We start from the raw sequence: 21175 nt of genomic DNA, 5'->3' as shown, positions 1-21175 counted from the left end.
TCTATACACAGATTAAATAAGCAACAAAGATATATTGTACAACACAGGGAAATATACTCATTATTTTGTAAAAACTTTAAATGGAATATAATCAAGAAAAATACTGAAGCACTATTTTGTACACCTGAAATTAATACAATTTTGGAAATCAACTATGTGCTTTAAGTCGCTTCAGTCTTGTCTGACTCTTTGTGACCCTATGGGCTGTAGCCTGTCAGGCTCCTCTGTTCATGGGATTCTCTAGGCAAGAACACTGGAGTGGGTCGCCATGCCCTTCTCCAGGGGATCTTCCCAACCCAGGGATTGCACCTGCATCTCTACATCTCCTGCACTCACAGATGGGTTTTTTACCACTACCATCACCTACACTTCAGTAAAAAAAAACAAAAAACAAAACACAAAACGCATATCTTATAAGTATTAGGTTAGATGCACTGCCTTCAAAATAAGGAATAAGATGAAACTGCCTACTATCACTACGCACAATTTTCTCAATGATCTAGCCAGCATGTGATGACAAAAAGAAAGTAAAATATAATAAAAAGGATTAGAAAATTTTAAAAAGGAGAAAAATATGTAGGGAAGCTATAATTTTCTATGCAGAAATCCTCAAAGATTCTACATATAAACTAATAAAATAAGAGACTATAAAAAAGTAGCTGGATCTAAGACTCATACATTAAAAAAAACTGGATATCTAAATACAACATCATTTTTTTATTAATTTTTACTGGAGTATAGTTGCTTTACAACGTTGTGTTAGTTTCCTGCTGATACCCACAAATGAATTTAACAAAAGATACACAATACTTTCATGAAAAGTTTAAAAAAAATAATTGAAAGACATTAAAAACAACTTAAAGATATGCCCTATATAGGATAAGTAAACTCAAAATTTAAAAGTCAGCAAAAGATGCAATACAATCTCAAACAAAATCCAATGGGACACTTGGGAAACTCAATAGAATAAGTTTAAGATTTAACAGAAAAAAAAAAAAAGAAAGCAAGCAGCAGCAGAACAGCCCAGTCAGTCCTGAAGAATATGGTACAAAAACCTGCCCTACCAGGTATTAAAATTTATGAAGCTAAAGAGTGTGGTGTTTCTGCAGGTAATGATAAACTGACCGAAGGAACACGACAAAGAGTATAGAAACAAATTCCCATATATAAGAGAATGTTATGATAAATGTATTATTGTAAATTGGAAAAGTGTGAATAAACAATTATCTAAAAGAGGAAAACGGGCTTCCCAGGAGGATCAGTGGTAAAGAATCCACCTGTCCATCAGCAGATGAATGGATAAGAAAGCTATGGTACATATACACAATGGAGTATTATTCAGCCATTAAAAAGAATACATTTGAATCAGTTCTAATGAGGTGGATGAAACTGGAGCCTATTATACAGAGTGAAGTAAGCCAGAAAGAAAAACACCAATACAGTATACTAACGCATATATATGGAATTTAGAAAGATGGTAACAATAACCCTGTGTACGAGACAGCAAGAGACACTGATGTATAGAACAGTCTTATGGACTCTGTGAGAGAGGGAGAGGGTGGGAAGATTTGGGAGAATGGCATTGAAACATGTAAAATATCATGTATGAAACGAGTTGCCAGTCCAGGTTTGATGCACGATACTGGATGCTTGGGGCTGGTGCACTGGGACGACCCAGAGGGATGGTATGGGGAGGGAGGAGGGAGGAGGGTTCAGGATGGGGAACACATGTATACCTGTGGTGGATTCATTTTGATATTTGGCAAAACTAATACAGTTATGTAAAGTTTACAAATAAAATAAAATTTAAAAAAAATAAATAATAAATAAATAAATAAAAGCATTAAAAAAAAAAAAAAAAAAAGAATCCACCTGCCAAGCAGGAGATGCAGGTTCAATCTCTGGGTTGGGAAGATCCCCTGTAGAAGGAACTGGCAACCCACTCCAGTATTCTTGCCTGGGAAATCCCACAGACAGAGGAGCCTGGCAGGCTACAGTCCATGGGGTTGCAAAGAGTCAGACATGACTTAGTGACTATACCACATCATTAATCAATCCGTAAAATAGTGGTGATTTACCTCAATTCTTTTTTAAAATAGCTGTTTTTGATCAATGAAACCAAGTAATCTAATAAAACTTTTGGCAATATCCCCCAAAAGTTTCTTTGTCTATATTCTTAGTTAATGGAAGAATTAGATTGAAGCAATGAAGCCAAAATCCAGGGAGATTTACCAGATGCCTCTGTCTTCTTCACATCCGATTTCTAAGCAAAAGCTGTCAATTTTAACTGCTATAAACATTTTTCAGATTTTCCTCTCTCTTCTTTAACCAAACTGCCATGCCTTAATTAAAGCCTTTATTTTCCACATGAGCTATGACAGCAGGTTCCTAACTGGTTTCACTGCTTCCAACTGCATTATGCTGTAGGCCATCTTTTGAGGAAAACCCTTTCCAAAATGCCAGTGAGGTCATATCATTTCCTTACTTAAAACAAACTTACTTAAAACTACCTTACTTATTATCTTACTTAAAATTACTCCCTATGGTCTTTAGGATAAACCTCAGAAACTTTTAAGCTGTGTATACATAGCATGAATGGCCTAATTACTGCTAAACTGAGTCTCTTGGCTCATCTTTTATGATTACTCTAGTTGTACCCCTATTCTTGTAATCACTAAAACAGCTTCTTCAGTTTGCTCCTACTTACAGCTGCCCAGAAGACATTCGCTCCTATTAGCACTGGTCTCTTCTTACAATTCCTGAATACCTCTGTCTCCCTTATCTGTGACTTACTTATGAATTCAAGGAATTAATTCTTCAAGATTTAGCTCATAAATCACCTCTTCTAGCAAGCTCATTCTCTTCTGCAGTTATATATCATCTCTGTTTCTACAGTATCTTTTCAGCCATACTTTTCATACTACTTGATAATTGTTGAACTAGATCTGTCAATTTTGTGTGACATCCTTAAAAAGAAAGACATTTTAGGTCCTTAGACCCCAGGACCTAAGGAAAGTATAGTACCAACACCAATCATAAATGCTTATTAAGTGATATATGAACAAATCATAAATGCTTATTAAGTGACTGTATGAACAAATCAATCTAACCCTAACATAAAAGGTTTATATATATATATATATGAAGCATACTTTATTAAATTTTATATTACTTACCAAATTTTAGTGCTGCAAGGATTCAACATATAAAGATCCATATTTTCTATAAGAATAGCAGATGTGCTCTATTTTTAAAAAGGGGGAAGGAAATAAAGAAAAACATTTACTTCAACTCTCAAGTTTTCTAGGTTTTCTATATTTTTAGATCTTAAAATATGCCTAAGAGACTGAAACACCTGGGAAGAAAGCATAACAGCGGCTAAAATTTACAAGTTTTGTCTATACTATGCTAAGTAAGGCTTGTAATAAAACAACTGAAATTAAACATCTGTTGCTATAGAAGCAAAATGATTTTTCCTATTAGCTATTTCCTTTTAAAACACAGGTTTTAAAAGTTTAAAAACCAAGTATATGCCCTTCAGTAGGTGAATGGATAAACTATGGTACATCCAGACAATGGAGTATTATTCAATACTAAAAAGAAAGGAGCTATCAAGTCATGGAAAGACACAGATGAAACTTAAATGCATATTACTAAGTGAAAGAAGTCAGTCTGAAAAAGCTACATATGGTATGATTTCAACTATATGATATTCTGGAAAAGATAAAACTAGGGAGACAGTGAAAAGATCAGTGGCTGTCAAAAGTTGGAGGAAGGAAGAAGTGAATAGGTAGAGCACAGAGGAGTTTTAGGACAGTAAAAATACTCTATATGATACTATAATGACAGATACATGTCATTATACATTTATCCAAACCCACAGAATGTATAAGAGTGAGCTCTAACGTAGACTATGGATTTCAGGGGATAACAATCTGTCAATATAAATTCATCAACTATAACAAATGTACCACTCTGGTGGGAGATGTTGGTAATGGAGGGGACTAACATATGTGGGGACAGAGGGCATATGGCAGATCTCTGGACCTTCCTCTCAATTTTGCTGGGAACCTATAACTGCTCTTAAAAAAAAATGGTGCAATGCATCAACCAATACACTAAGAATTCACGTAAGAAATCATGTCTTTAAAAGCATAATCTTGCACTTATTAGTGGATTAGGAAAATAGCTCATGTTAAAATATAGTTTCCAGGAAACCACTGCTTATATTTAATAAAATCTCTAGCTTCCTATATGTACAGAAGAATTTTGTACTTAAGTACCTTGGCTTCTGGGTTAGCTGCCAAAATTTTGGCACCACATTCTACTGAAGCATAATTATTTCGATTTTTCTGGACCTTTTTTGTGGCATGTAGACCTCCATTAGAAGATGGATGCATTGACTGACCTGCAGACAAACCTTATTATGAACATATATATATGATGATTATGATTGAAAATACCCACAACAAACAATCTCAAGAACAACAGGCTGCCATCTAGAGTCCAGGTTTTAATACTAAAGAGAATGTTTTTAAAACCCGTATGAAGAGCTTTATATCCTTAGTAAACAAATTAACTACAAAAATCCACATTACTTGACTTATGCTTAGTGTAATTCATAAAATGAAGTTTACTATGAGAATCAAAACTTTTGCATATACATTTTATTGTATTAAGGATAGAAGTTTATCCATCACTAACCCCAACAAAATTTTTAACTCTGAGACTTTTACAACAACAAAGAGAAAGTGTAATACTTTAGTCCAATTCTGTTTACAGTTTAAAGCTTTATGACCGAGAACTTTTCATGCTTCAACTTTCCTCTTACAAACTGAGATGGAAAATCACTGCTTTGCCCACTTTATCTTATTTTAGCCTTGTTTAATAATTTACAGTAATGTATTTTAATTAAGATTAATAAGACACAGACATACATAAATTCCATGTGGGTAACCAAAAGCATATTGGTAAGTTTCACCTTTAAAAAGTTTTCAGAAGTTTTACTTTACCAATTAAAAAGAGAAACTGCATATTTAAACCAATCCCTTTAAAAAAAATTACATTATAATGTTTCCTTACTTTTTTCTTTTTCTACTTCCATAACTTTCTTCTTCCATTCATCAAATGTTGGTATATCTTCTGGATCTTTGGAATTTGTGACAGGTGTAGGGTCTATTTCTCCTGGCTTTGTATAATCAGAACTCTGAAAGAAATGTCAAAAATAAATAGATTTCAGGTTTCAAAGAATACAGAGAAAACAGAATAAATTATACTAGTAAATACAAATGTTTCTGTCAAATTAAACTAGAAGTCCAATTTTATAATGAATGATAGTATTTTGGAAAAAAACAAAAACATACAAAGGAAAGTTTTGGTTTAACTTAAAAGCTGAGTTTCTCTTTGAAGAATTAAAACCTTCTACCTGAGTACCACAGGATGAATCCCTTCATATGTTAGCAGTATTAGCATGGGTTATAAAAAACTCTATATAATTTCATAAGCCAACAACTACCCATACAAAAACTGTACAGATACTACAATTGCTGTGAATCCACCTTAAAATCTACATTAAAATAATATATATTAAAGCAAGCTAATTTTAGAGGTAGTACAGAGCAACTAAGCATGCATACATGCATGCATACTGTTTCTACTAAATCCTTAATAAAAAGTACCATTTATATAACTAATAAAGACCTACATTATAGCACATGGAACACTATAATAACCTATATGGGAAAAAAAATCTGAAGAAAAAATTGATATACATATATATACAACTGATTCACTTTTCTATACAACAGAAAGTAACACAACGTGCTCAGTCACTTCAGTAGTGTCTAAGTCTTATACAACACTATCAATCAGCTATTGTTGCTGTTGTTATTTAGTCACTAAGCGGTATCCAACCCTTTGCAACCCCATGGACTGTACCCGCCAGGCCCCTCTATCTAAGGGATTTCCCAGGCAAGAATACTGGAATGGGTTGCCAGTTCCTTCTCCAAGGTATCTTCCGGACTCAGGGATTGAACATGCAACTCCTGCTTAAGCAGGTGGGTTCTTTACCGCTGAGCCACCAAAGATTTCAATAAAAAATTTAAAAATAAAAGTATCATTTTTATAAAATTTTAAGGTGGCTGTAAAAACTTAAATGTGAAAAGCAAAGCTTTAAAGAAAGTATAGAAAAGTTATCTTCATGATTCAGGCTGTACCAGGATTCAGCAAGATGAAGGAAATCATTTTTTAAAAGGCTGATAAAATCTGCCTAGATTAAAATTTGAAAATTAAATTTATCAAAAGGCCATAAACCACACAGTTCAATAAGCGACAGACAGAAATATATGAAACACATTCAGACAACAAAGGATTATTACTAACCATAAATACTGCCTACAAATCAATAATGGGGAAAAGTGGAAGAGGAACAGCCAACTGAGTAAAGAGAAAATACAAAGCGCTCACTCTTAGTAAAATCAGGGAGTGCAAATGAAAACTAAAGATAATAAATTATACCAAACTGATGGAGGTTAAAATGTGATAGCCTGTTGAGCCACGGACATCTATGGACTGCTAAAGTGAGTGTGACATTTAGCAATATTAAAGATATGCATACTCTATGACCCAATAATTTAATTCCCATGTATAAATATCAATTAAAACATACATATGTGCCTAAGAAAATATGCATAAGGACACTTATTACAGCACTATTCATAATGCCAAAAAATTAGAAATAATCTAAATATCTATGAATTGAAGAACAGGTAAATTGTGGTAGAATCAAATATAACAGTGAAAACAAAGAATAAATAAAACTTAAAAACAATGTTGAGTAAAATGATATTTAAGAATGACATCATTTTATGTTTCAAAATATGCCAAGTAATAATAGTATGTATTGTTTATAGCAATGAATATTTGAAAAAAGCTTAAAAATATGTTCTAAAATGTAAACAAAAAACAAACTCAAGATAGTGGTTATATCTGAAGCAGAGAGAAGAAATGTAACTGGAGAAGACATACAATTCAATCTGTCATTTTAACCTTAATTAGAAGAATGTATTCAAGGATGTTCATTCCATTTTAACATTATTTCTGTCTTCCTAAAACAATACATAATGCATTTATTAATAGTGCCTTGAGAAGTATACAAAATCTATTTAGACCGTAAATCTTGGAAAAGGAAATGGCAACCCACTCCAGTCTTCTTGCCTCGAGAATTCCATGGACAGAGGAGCCTGGTGGGCTCCAGTCCATGGGGTTGCAGAGTTGGACACGACGGAGAGGCTAAAACTCACTCACTTCAGTAAATGGCACAAATCTCATATTAGGGTACATTTTTGAGTACTAATGCTAATTTGTATATTAGTATAACACACCAACCCGAATTTCTATAATCTCGCTTTAGGAAGACAAGCTAGCAAATTGGTTCTTCTACAACCTCCATGTTGGGAGTGTTTTGCAGAACACACAAGCTTATAAAAGTATGTAGCTATTTAAAAAATAATACACAGAAAATAAAACTAAAAGACCAACATTACACTAATTTAAAAATTAATAAAAATTTAGTTTAAGTGAGAAAATAAACAAATATTTATAAAAATTAATCTAGTTGAGATGCATGAGAGTAAAGCCCAAATACTAAAAGAAATACAATAAAAAGTAAGAATACACACACACTCTTTGAGGGCCAGGCAGAGCACTCACTCTCACCTCTTAGCAACAAATATAAAAACTAAACAACACAATAAAATTACTTTGCAAAGCATTATAACAAGTAAAGGAATGGAATTTTGAATTAATTACTTCCTAAATTATTTAATACTCCAGAAAAACTGTCAGAGAATGAACGTTATCACAAAGTGTCCAGTAGTTCTATACACCAGCCAGTTGAGAATAGTTCTGCCCAGTTAAGTCTGTGTGAGTGGGAGAGCTTATCCCTGTTATCTCAAGGATCTGCAAGACACTGCTGTGAATGGTCAAGGCGAACAAGCAAATCTTGGGCAAAACTAGCTGCATTGCTTGAATTCTAGATTTGGTACTTAAATAGCTCAAAGAAGACATTTTTGTAATGTTTGTCTAATTTTATTTATGCCTGTGGTACTTGACAACTGAACCGTAACACACACTTGTCTTGGTTTCACTGGAAAATTGTTCCTACAAGATCTTGGACTATGAAATGTTAACTTCCTACATTTATAAGCAGCATTATAGAAACAGCTAGCCCAATGATAGTCAGGTCTCCAGAATGAAATTTAGTTAGTGATGAATGCAGATTCACAGAAAATATGTAAAAGAAAAAGTGGAGAACAGAAAAGTTAAATGAGAAACAAACAAATACAGACGTGGCGCTCAGTACTTTGAACTCCGATTCCTCATTTTGTTTTTATTAAGTTCACTGAGTGGCCTTTCTCTCTTTTATTTAGTTATTTCTTAGATGAAGGGAATACACTTCTCTGCCAACATTCTTTCAGGAAATTCTGTACTGGCCTGTGTACTGGCCTCTACATGAGTCAAAGTAAAACTCAAAAAGAGAGAAGAAAATAAAACTATTATACAGGGATGAGCCTTGCCTTTAAGAATCATATTCATTAATATAAGCTGGTCTAGTTGTATTTTGCACACAAATAACAAAGGGTAAAATGTCCCTTTAAAATAATTCTAGTTGAAGAGCCTAAATTTAATCCTGTATTACTGAGTTATAGTTTGAAGATACTTAAAACAATCATAACTTCTATAATGCTCTCTTTAAAAATTGCTTAAAAAAGGACTTTATGCTTCTGGTACCAAACAGTCTATGGTGGCAGAAAACCATTTATAATTAAATATAACCAAAGAGAGGTCATACTTGGGACAACTTTATATATGAACATTACATTGGCAATAGTTTCATGAAGTAACCACTTGCTCTCTGGGAGCACACTTCACCTCAGTTCCACATTCATCACTAACTATTGATCCCCTAACTTTATGGCAAATACAATTAACAAATTACAAGATTAGTTAAAAACGAAAATGCATTGTGTAACAAAGTAGGAGACAGTGCATGTTATTTACCTACCTCATTTTTTAAATTATTTGAAGAAGCATTCAATGCCGATTTTGGATCACTACCACCCTGATCACTTGATGAAACTTTTGATTCAAATTCTGATTTTGTTATCTTTCCTTTGCCGTGCGAAGATGACACATTTTCTATATGTTGGCCGACAAGGCTATTTGAAATCAAAAGGCATATTAAATCAACAAATTTCAGCTGAATAACAAGTACACACAAATCCAAACTACAAAAAGTGTACATGAGTACAAAGTAAACCAAGAAAGGAGCACAAAGAAGTCTTCTCTCAATCATAAAGTTGAATTAAGTATGCACCAAAGTCTACTCAAAGGTGACACTGCCATTTATTATAGAATCATATAAAGGACAAACAACAGCTCACACTCACCTTTCAGGTGGACTGACAAAGGAAGGCTGGTCAACTGGAGCATTTGCGTCAAGGGCCTCACCAACATCACAGTCAGTTTCAGAATGCTCAGTTTCCCCTGGCTTGGCTATAGGGATAGTACCAGAGTCTTCTATTTCACTAAAATAGAAACAAAAAAGACGATCTGACAATTTAATGGCCATAATGCAGCATAAGTTAAAAGTGATATTAGTGATTTCCAAAACAAATCCAAGCCAGGAAAAAATGCTTTATAGTTCTACAGAGGGTTTTCAAGAATTCACATACTGTAAATTGTGTAAAGATTTAAAACATATGAACTGTAGACCCTTGATCTGCTGGTGCTCTTGTCTGGCCTCTAAATAGGTAATTACCAACATTTAAAACAAAATATTGTAGGTTAATATTTGATTTTGTCAAAAATAAGATTTTTAAATTATTTATTCTAAATGCATCTTCTCTCATGTTTCACTTCTATTAGTACATCCTACCAATATTAGAGTTATTGCCTACAGTATCAAGAAATCATCTATCTCAAAATGCTTCACTAAAGTTCTTAAAGCACTTTCATAATTTCATTTAAAATATCAGATCAGATCAGATCAGTTGCTCAGTCGTGTCCGACTCTTTGAGACCCCATGAATCGCAGCACACCAGGCCTCCCTGTGCATCACCAACTCCTGGAGTTCACTGAGACTCACGTCCATCAAGTCAGTGATGCCATCCAGCCATCTCATCCTCTGTCGTCCCCTTCTCCTCTTGCCCCCAATCCCTCCCAGCATCAGAGTCTTTTCCAATGAGTCAACTCTTCACATGAGGTGGCCAAAGGACTGGAGTTTCAGCTTTAGCATCATTCCTTCCAAAGAAATCCCAGGGCTGATCTCCTTCAGAATGGACTGGTTGGATCTCCTTGCAGTCCAAGGGACTCTCAAGAGTCTTTCCCTACCTTACTTTCATTTCACTAAACAATCATGTTCAATATAATGGGAAAATAAGATGTACTGTTCAGATATATAGTATCTAGGCTTAAATACTAAGTGTTTAACATTTAAAAATTTTAAAAACTATCATTATTTCTAAGCATGTCTTCTGTTCCCTCGTCCCTTACCAGGGCAAACTCCTAAATGATAACTGTACCATCTTTGTGTACAACTCCTTCAACCCAGCCCCTCATATTCTAGAAAAGAGAAAAATAGTAGTGATTGTAAGAATTATATTAATTGATGTATATATTCTTACTCTATGCCAGATACTATCCTATACATTTTATATAAGCTAACTCATTTGACAAAGGATATGTTTAATATACTATTAAAAGAAAGGGGTTTTTGTTCTTTGTACTGTTGCTGAAGCTAGGCGTACAAAAGAGATTTTCTAAATTAAGGAAACTTTCAACATCACTAATCATCAGGGAAAAGGAAAATCAAGACCACAAAGAGATATCTGTCAGATGGCTATTCTCAAAAAGTTTACAGGGATTTCCCTGGTCATACAGTGGTTAAGAATCCACCTCCCAATGGAGGGACCTAGGTTCAATCCCTGGTCCAGGAGCCCCTACGCTGCCGGGCACCTAAGCCTGTGCACTGCAACTAGAGAATAATCCCCACTCGTTGCAACTGAGAGAAAGCCCATGCACAGCAATGAAAATCCAGTGCAGCCAAAACTAAATAAATTCCAAAAAAAAGAGTAAGTAATACATGTTGGCAAGGATGTGGAGAAAAGAGAACCCATGCACACTGCTGGTGGGAATGTAAATAGGTGCATCCACTGTAGAAAACAGTATGGAAGTTTCTCAAAAAAATTAAAACTATGACCCAGCAATTTCACTTGGAGTATGTACTCGGAAAAAAAACAGAACACTGATTTGAAAAAATACATGTACTCAATGTTCACAACAGCATTATTTACAATTCCCAACTCATGGAAACAACCTAAGTGTTCACCAACAGATGAATGGATAAAGAAGCTGTTGTATATATATCCACACATGCAATGGAATACTACCCAGCAAAAAAAAAAAAAAAAAAAAAAGAATGAAATCTAGCCATTTGCAGCAACATGGATGGACTTGGAGGGCATTATGCTAAAAGTGAAATAAGTCAGAGAAAGATAAATACTGTATGAGATAGCTTATATGTGGAATCTAAAAAATACAACAAATTAGTGAATGTAACAAAAAAAAGCAGACACACAGATATAGAGACCAAACTAGTGGCTACCAACAGGGAGGGTTCAGTTCAGTTCAGTAGCTCAGTCGTGTCCAACTCTTTATGACCCCACATACGGCAGCACACCAGGCTTCCCTATCCCTCATCACCAACTCCCGAAGCCTACTCAAACTCATGTCCATTGAATCGGTGATGCCATCCAACCATCTCATCCTATGTTATCTCTTGCTCCTCCTGCCTTCTATCTTTCCCAACATCAGGGTCTTTCCAAGAGTTGGTTCTTTGCATCATGTGGCCAAAGAATTGGAGTTTCAGCTTCAGCATCAGTCTTGATGAATATTCAGGACTGATTTCCTTTAGGATTGACTGGTTGGACCTCCTTGCAGTTCAAGGGACTCTGAAGAGTCTTTTCCAACAACACAGTTCAAAAGCATCAATTCTTCAATGCTCAGTTTTCTTTATAGTCCAACTCTCACATCCATACATGACTACTGGAAAAACCATAGCTTTGACTAGACAGACCTTTGTTGGTAAAGTAATGTCTCTGCTTTTTAATATGCTGTCTAGGTTTGTCATAGTATTTCTTCCAAGGAGCAAATGTCTTTTAATTTCATGGCTGCAGTCACCATCGGCAGTGATTTTAGAGTCCCCAAAACTAAAGTCTGTCACTGTTTCCCCATCTATTTGCCATGAAGTGATGGGACCAGATGCCATGATCTTAGTTTTCTGAATGTTGAGCTTTAAGCCAACTTGTTCACTCTCCTCTTTCACTTTCATCAAGAGTCTCTTTAGTTCTTCCTCACTTTCTGTCACAGGGTGGTATCATCTGCATATCTGAGGTTAGTGATATTTCTCCCGGCTACCTTGATTCCAGCTTGTGCTTCATCCAGCCTGGCATTTCGCATGATGCACTCTGCATTTAAGTTAAATAAGCAGGGTGACAATATACAGCCTTAACGTACTCCTTTCCCAATTTGGAACCAGCCTGTTGTCCCATGTCGAGTTCTAACTGTTGCTTCCTGACTTGCATACAGATTTCTCAGGAGGCAGGTAAGGTGGTCTGGTATTCCCATCTCTTTCAGAACTTTCCACAGTTTATTGTGATCCACACAGTCAAAGGCTTTGGCGTAGTCAATAAAGCAAAAATAGATGTTTTTCTGGAACTCTCTTGTTTTTTCAATGATCCAGTGGATGTTGGCAATTTGATCTCTGGTTCTTCTGCCTTTTCTAAATCCAGCTTGAACATGTGCAAGTTCACAGTTCATGTACAATTGAAGCCTGGCTTGGAGAATTTTGAGCATTACTTTACTAGCGTGTGAGATGAGTGCAATCGTGCAGTTGTTTGAACATTCTTTGGCATTGCCTTTCTTTGGGACTGGAATGAAAACTGATCTTTTCCAGTCCTGTGGCCACTGCTGAGTTTTCCAGATTTGCTGGCATACTAAGTGCAGCACTTACACAGCATCATCTTTTAGGATTTGAAATAGCTCAACTGGAATTCCATCACCTCCACTAGCTTTGTTCGTAGTGATGCCTCCTAAGGCCCACGACTTCACATTCCAGGATGTCTGGTTCTAGGTGAGTGATCACACCATCGTGATCATCTGGGTCATGAAGATCTTTTTCTGTATAGTTCTTGTGTATTCTTGCCACCTCTTCTTCATATCTTCTGCTTCTGTTAGATCCATACCATTTCTGTCCTTTATTGTGCTCATCTTTGCATGAAGTGTTCCCTTGGTATCTCGAACTTTTTTGAAGAGATCTCTAGTTTTTCCCATTGTATTGTTTTCCTCTAATTCTTTGCACTGATCGCTAAGGAAGGCTTTCTTATCTCTCCTTGCTATTCTTTGGAACTCTGCATTCAAATGGGTATTCTTTCATTTTCTGAAGGAAGGAGCAAAATAGGGGTGGGGTAGTGGGAGGCACAAAATACTGGGTATAAGACTGGCTCAAGTATGTAGTATAAAACACGGGGAATAGAGCCAATACTTTGTAATAACTGAAAATGGAAAGTAGCCTTTAAAAATGCTGTAAAACATTTTTAAAAGAGAGAAAAAGAAACCAAAATATTCCAAATATATCTAAATATTCTGAATATTTATTATCAAGCTTGAAAAAGTTAGCTATCATACAAAGACATATTATGAATGGAATGACACAGTAATACTTAATGGAAATGAATACTCTGACATTGGAATTTTTGATAATTATAGGAAAGATTATTCAGTTAAGTACCATGTTTCTTAAATAAGAATCTCACTGTACCTATATTATGCAGATAATTCATGCCTGGGATACAATCAGCTTCCCTGAGTTAGACAGAAGTATAAATACTCATTATGCCATAAGATCATTAAAAAAAAACACAAAACACATGCATTATTGTATAGGTCTGCTATATAGACTAAAGGTCAAATTTCAGTATCAAAGAAATTTTTCTGTCATTATCTAATGATGTTCTTTTTTTCTTTGTAATGACTTACTCAAGTTTTGAGATTGGAGTGATCTCTGAGGTAGATGAACTGGAAATATTTTCAGTATTTTCACTGTCCACAACTACACTGGAAGAATCTTCATGAACATCAACTGTAGGGAGTGTCTCAGTCACAGATGGACTTAACTTTTTTGACTCCGTATCCTGTTTCTAAAAAAGTCAGTTGTATTTAATGTTGGGATTAACAAATTCTCTCTTTATTTGAAGAGGATATTATAAAAAGTATGTCTCAAAAGTAACAATATAATGTTCACTAAAAAATTACTTTTATAAAAGTCCATTCTTCTAACATGAACACCCTAAGGAATACATCTCATATTACAATACAGGCTCTATAGATTTGTCATAGCATTTCATAAACCAGGACAAAGCAGCTTATCTTTCTTCTTTCCTATTTTGTATCAGGACCTACAAAATTTCTTACTATAATTACCTTAATGTATCCTACAGCAACACAGAAATCCTATGTAAATACATGAAACAGTATCTATTAAATAGCATTACTATTTATTAGTATAAAATACTATATACTAGTATTTAATATATAATAGTATATATTAAACTAGTATAAAATAGTGTACCACATAGTTTTTTGTCCCTGAGCAGTTTAGAAGATAATGTGTATCAAGAAATAACAATACAAGGCATGTATAAATAACATTACAAAGCAATACACAATTCTGGCTGCTCTTTTAAGGACTGTATGCTGTTTCACTCTTCCAAAACATAATCTGAAATGTACTTAATACCTACTTATGTTTGAAAACCTCTTATAAGTACTTCCCCCACCAACCAACTCCATATAGAATTAGCCATTCCCCTTCTTCTATGCCTCTACTGTTATCTGTATAGACTTTAATCACAGCATCTATAACACCTCAGTTGCCCTTACTTATTTCTCTTCTTCAATTCCATTATAAATGTCTTGAGTACGGACTATGTTTTCTTGATCTTCATGCTCTTAGTGCCTCGCATGTACTAGTACCTAGCACACAGTAGACAATACTTACTAAGTGAGTATCAAATGAGAGAGAGGTACTCATGCTCAGTTCAAAGAAAAAGAAACTAAGGACTACTATGAACTGGAAGAACTAGGACTTTGAAGAAAAGGAGAAGGCAGTACAGCAGCAGAAAGAAAATAAGAGGCAGAGTCCGAAGAATATAAAATAAGGAATGTGATATAAAATAAAAATGTAAAAGACTATAAATATAAAAGAATATAAAATAAACAATGTGATATAAAACAAAAATTCTTTATAAAATAAGAATATAAAATGAAATGTGATCATTTGAGGAATTTACACTGGAATGAAAAGTTAGCAAAAGAATACAAATAGTTTGCATTTTATGACGGAGGCTTTGAGAAAAGAACTATCACATTATTATCAAATACTGCATTATCATTCAACATAAAAAATTAGGGAGATATTTTACACTCTTTTTTCTCTTTTATTAATACTAAGTCTCCAAAATCGATGTGAATCTTACACTTACTGCAAATCTCAACTAGGACTATCCACATTTCCAATGCACAAGAGCCACAGGTAGCTAGTGGCCACTGTACTGAACAGCACAGGTCTCTAAAGATGCAGTAAGCACTTCAATATATTTGAACAAGAGGATACCATGAGGAAAATTCAGGAAAATGAACAATGGCAAGACTGTTTGGGATACACATATAACTGAAGGGCTACAGAGATCACTGTTCCCTTACTCTTATGCATAAATCTTTTCCAAACGTCCTCCAAAATTCATTAAAGTGAAATGTACTATATCTCCCTAGATAACCCAATAAAATAACTCTGGCTGTGTTTTTTTTAAGAGCATTTCCCCTCCTTTTAAGCTGAATATTTAAGATATTTAGTTTTTCCTTAGTCCTTCTTCCTTCCAGATCAAATATCCCCAGTTTCTTCAGTTATTCCTGATATTAAATGGTTTCCAGATGCATCAGCATTCTGATCAACTTACATTCTGGTCTAGTTTTACATATTTCAAAAAGCTGGTATACAAAATGAAAAATAATATTTAGGATATAATATGAGAGAAAAGGGAAAAAAACATAATCTATTAATGATTATTTATTAATATTCCACACTAAGTGATAAAATTTGGTATCAAAATATTCTGTATTCTACATACAAATACTTTAAGTCAGAAAAAATGTCCCCTGACATCTGAAAACCTGAGAGAAGATAAATTATACTGAGCCAAAATGAACCTAAAAAGAAAGATTTACAGCCAAACCCATACTACAAGGAAAATGGTCACATTTACTATTACATCAGTAATTTTGAATTTCCTCAAAAACAGTACCTAGCAGGTGACTAGTATTAAAGCCAGTTGCATGGTATCATAAAAAGAAAGGGGGAAAAAATACACAATATGTTGACCAAATAAATGTATTCTATGTTGTAAAGTGGTTTGAAAAGCCATATCATTAAAAAATCAAAGCAACAAATCTTACCTGTACATTCACAATGTAGTCATCTTTTAATCTGTTTTCTTCTGGAGGAACAGGTAAGCTTGAACCTACTTTTTCTGATAATTCAGCATTGACAGGTCCCCCTCTTTCATCCTATATTGCAACAAAGAAAAGGCCGACTGATGAAACTGCTTCACAAAATAGTCCTGAAGCAATATTAAGACTGTCTTTCTATACAACCAGAACACTTTATTGTGATTTTAATAATTTTGTTTCCATGCTTATTGTCTTCCTTCATGCATTACTCTCCTTACTGCTTCACTTCAAATGTATACTACATGTATACATAAATGTATACTACACTTCAAATGTATACAAATGTACACTAGTGGTATAGTAATGAGCATAGCTGCCTTCCAAATATACACTACATTTGATTTCTTAATAAGCACTTTAGTCCTACCACCCAGCACTGTATGTTAGACACACAGTAAGATCAATAAATATCTGGTAAATATATACACTTACAGCTTTTTGTGTCATCTCTTTTGATACTGTAAAGTTAGAATTTCAGATATATTGTCTTTAAATGTATATTCTAGCATACAAGTTTCATAAAAGCAAAGTTCATATCCATCATGTTCTAACCCTGTAAAGAACATAATAGGTAACCAAATGTTTACTGAAAGAATGTCTATTTCCCCTTGCTTAACGCTTTGCTTAAATTCATTCTTAACAACATTTAAGTCTTATTTCTCATCAAAGAAGAGATTAGCTTTAAGTCTTACAGATTGTGCATAGAAGCATACAATCATACTTTTTTTGGAGAGGTATCCAGCAAGAGTCTTCAAAATTTTAACTGCTCTATTCTTGAAACAGATCCTGTATAACTCAGAAATATAAATCCATTCTAAACATCATGCCAAAAAAAGAAAACACCCAAGCATATAATTTAAAGTTTATGCATCCACACACACACACACACACAAATGCAGACCCAAACATGCACGTATAAACACAGCTGAGAGCCTCTCAATTAAAAAAGTACTTAAATAAATTTAACACATCCATATAATGGAATAAAAATGTAGCTATTCAAAATAATACAGTAATATACAAAGGTATCCACAAGATATTGCTGGGGAAGAGGGGAAGTCAACTTGTGAAATATTTATGGCATTTTACTAAAAATTAAAACATTAATTTGTGAGCTATGATGTATCTATAACCAAAGAAAATGGTCTGAGTGTTTTAATAAGAAACAGCAAATTTTGGTTCCTTTGGGGATGGGAAAGGGATACAAAGATGAATATCTTACAGTGTGTATAAATTATTCCTCTAATTTAAAATAAGTACATTGATTTTCGGGGGGGATGAGGGGGATCCAAATCTAGCTGAAGTCAATAATCACCTTTTACCGTTTAAAATGATAAAATAATAAACTATTTAGAGACCATCAGATTTTTTGGCCTCTGTCTATTCACTCTACCCAAATGTATGAAACAAAGTACATAGCCAATCATTTCAGATTCTCCCTATAATTCTCATTTCTAATAGTTTTTAATTTATAAGACTCAGGTTTCTTTAGAAACACTTTAAGTAGTTAAAGCATTAAAAAGAAAGTCCTAGTTTTCAGTTCTCTGAACAGGCACTATTTTTCTCCTTACTGTAGGACTGCTGCTGCTGCTGCTGCTAAGTCGCTTCAGTCGTGTCCGACTCTGTGCGACCCCATAGACGGCAGCCCACCAGGCTCCCCCGTCCCTGGGATTTTCCAGGCAAGAACACTGGAGTGGGTTGCCATTTCCTTCTCCAATGTATGAAAGTGAAAAGTGAAAGTGAAGTCGCTCAGTCGTGTCCGACTTAGCAACCCCATGGACTGCAACCTACCAGGCTCCTCTGTCCGTGGGATTCTCCAGGCAAGAGTACTGGAGTGGGTTGCCATTGCCTTCTCCATACTGTAGGACTACAATATTCCAAATACAAGCAATAAGAATAAATAAATAAATTTTTTAGGTTAATTTCAGAATTACCTAAGTAACTTCTCAAAGTATAGCAAAGAAAATTACAAATCTCCATCAAAAATAATGTCATAGTATTTTTGAAATATTTTTATTCCAAATGTTTTGAGAAGACAGAAAGCTAATACACAAATTACAACTTCATCTTTATTCAAGGTACCTTTTTCTGGGATTGTACATCTTCATTTTCTAGTGCACAATTGTCATCTTTAGAATAATACGATGAAGCTGAAGAACTCTCTTTACAACACACATGCCAACTGGGAAGCCTGTAAAACATCCACCGACACCATCAAAAAAAAAAAAAGTAAGGTTGTTAAAACAACATATTCCATACCATGAACTAGAATTTGAGGCAATAGACAATAGATGGTTCTTACCCTAATGTTCTTGACAATTTAATGATGAAGACAAATGCACATAAGACAAAGATTTTTTTATTTAATACCCTAAGAAAAATATAAAGTGTTATCAGCACTCCAAGTAAGGCATCATTAATCTCACAAAGGTAAAACAGGAAATACTTAACAACAATAAGAGTATCTGACAATTATCACAGAAAGAACAGAGAAAGCTGACAAATAGCTAACCTCCTCAAAAGCTTCAGATGCCACTGATATTCTAAATTCTACCAAATATTTAAGAACAGATAATGCTGAAGCCACCTAAACTATTTCAAAGTATAGAAGTAAAGCTTCCAAATTATTTTATAGGGAATGTAACAATGATATCAAAAATTAATGGAAACAGTACATATAAATACTATAGGTTAATAATACGTATGGAATCAGACACAAAAGTTCTGAAGAAAATAAAAAAGAAAAAATCTTCATTAACATACCAAAGATGTAACACACCAAAGATGTAACACACCACTGTTATGGTCAAGTAGAGTTTAGCTCTGATATTCCAAAATGGTTTAAAATATACTTTGCTATGCAAAAATATCAAGGAAAAGAAATCTCAAGATTATCCTCACCAAAGGACATTTGATAAATTTATGCAGGCATCAAGATTTTGCAAGTCAATAAAATAGTAATAAGTAGATATTTAACATGGGGAATACGTAGTACATAAGCCTAAGAGTCACTATCATAATCAGTGAAGAAACTGAAATACCCCTAATTTAGATCTGAAACAAGACAAGAATGTCCATTATCACTAGTATTACATAATATGAGGACAAAGGCAGTATAAAAATGGGAAAGGATACAGTAAAATTATCATTAATTGCAAATGAGTTTATATGGTTGGAAAACTAAAAAGTGTTAAAAGAAGGCTTGGCTATAAAATAATATTCCTAACCCACTCCAGTACTCTTGCCTGGAAAATCCCACGGAGGAGGAGCCTGGTGGGCTGCAGTTCATGGGGTCGCTGAGTCAGACTCGACTGAGCGACTTCACTTTTCACTTTCATGCACTGGAGAAGGAAATGGCAACCCACTCCAGTATTCTTGCCTGGAGAATCCCAGGGATGGGGGAGCCTGGTGGGCAGCCGTCTATGGGGTCGCACAGAGTCGGACACAACTGAAGCGACTTAGCAGTAGCAGCAGGTATAAAATTAAGAAAGAAATCAACAGATACTCTACTCAAATCATCACCACCAATTATAAGAGTTAACAGAAGAGAAGTCCCCATTTATAATAGAAACAATAAAATACCAAATATAAACTTAGCGAGAAATGTTCTACGCAAACACACATATGTGTTCTGTGTTAATAGCAAAAATATTTGAAATTGGTATTATTTTAAGTTGAAAAAAAAAGAGTCAGTTTTACACAATTCAATGGAAGATCTGAAAACCACACACTGAAGTTGCAAAAAAGAAAGCTTTAAAAAAATTAGACAAACTGACTCTAAAGTTTATATAAGCAGAATGCTGCTGCTGCTGCTAAGTCGCTTCAGTCGTGTCCGGCTCTGTGCCACCCCATAGACGGCAGCCCACCAGGCTCCCCCGTCCCTGGGATTCTCCAGGCAAGAACACTGGAGTGGATTGCCATTTCCTTCTCCAATGCGTGAAAGTGAAAAGTGCAAGTGAAGTTGCTCAGTCATGTCCGACTCTTTGCGACACCATGCACTGCAGCCCACCAGGCCCCTCCGTACATGGGATTCTCCAGGCAAGAGTACTGGAGTGGGGTGCCATCACCTTCTCCGATATAAATAGAATAGTCAAGAAGATTTTAATGCGGGGAAATTAGACATCTAAGAAACCACAATAATTACAACTATATAGTAGTGAGATGAAAGAGCAAAAGGGAATTCCCAGGGTGACTGCAAAGAGAATTCTGTGGATGACAGCTGAACGTACACAAAGAGGGCAACCGAAACTAAACTGGAGGTCATCAGAAGCTCTGGAAGAGTCCTCTTTTGGAGGACAGAATTAACAGCACAACTTAGAGGAGTCTCTGAAAATCTCAAGAACAGATCTACGCAACTAGCAGATAATTTGTAATTAAAGAAAAAAATAAGAAAACACAAGTCAAATATTAGCCCCATGAAAATGGAAAAGTAGAACAGAAAAAGGAAAAGAAACCATGTTTTACTACATGGCTCAGTTTTATCATTTATAGTCATGAATATTGATCTAATCCAAATTATGACTGAACTACATTACCAGGAGAATCTGAT

At 34.7% G+C, this 21175-nt stretch overlaps 1 protein-coding gene across 7 annotated transcripts in view; it reads right to left on the bottom strand.

Annotated features, from left to right (window-relative positions):
* Positions 1-21175, bottom strand: part of SUCO (SUN domain containing ossification factor) — a 90625-nt gene that overhangs the window by 48149 nt on the left and 21301 nt on the right. For 4 of the 7 annotated variants that reach the window (XR_008714902.1, XM_055582251.1, XM_055582248.1 and 1 more), the window contains exons 2-9: positions 18709-18817; positions 16573-16683; positions 14098-14258; positions 9450-9587; positions 9065-9218; positions 5083-5206; positions 4284-4420; positions 3177-3244 (exon numbers count right to left, since the gene is read on the bottom strand). Coding sequence is in view for 5 of the 7 variants with exons in the window: in XM_055582251.1 (XP_055438226.1) it covers positions 3177-3244; positions 4284-4420; positions 5083-5206; positions 9065-9218; positions 9450-9587; positions 14098-14258; positions 16573-16683; positions 18709-18817 (1002 nt within the window). In the remaining 2 variants the exon portion in view is untranslated. Of the gene's footprint in view, positions 1-3176; positions 3245-4283; positions 4421-5082; positions 5207-9064; positions 9219-9449; positions 9588-14097; positions 14259-16572; positions 16684-18708; positions 18818-21175 lie in introns of those variants that run through there. The other 3 variants (XM_055582253.1, XM_055582249.1, XM_055582252.1) reach the window with 2 other exon arrangements.

This window comes from Bubalus kerabau, chromosome 5 (assembly GCF_029407905.1).
Source record: "Bubalus kerabau isolate K-KA32 ecotype Philippines breed swamp buffalo chromosome 5, PCC_UOA_SB_1v2, whole genome shotgun sequence".
Taxonomy (NCBI): domain Eukaryota; kingdom Metazoa; phylum Chordata; class Mammalia; order Artiodactyla; family Bovidae; genus Bubalus; species Bubalus kerabau.
Note: the sequence above shows the minus strand (reverse complement) of the source record. Positions and strands in the feature narration are given on the sequence as shown.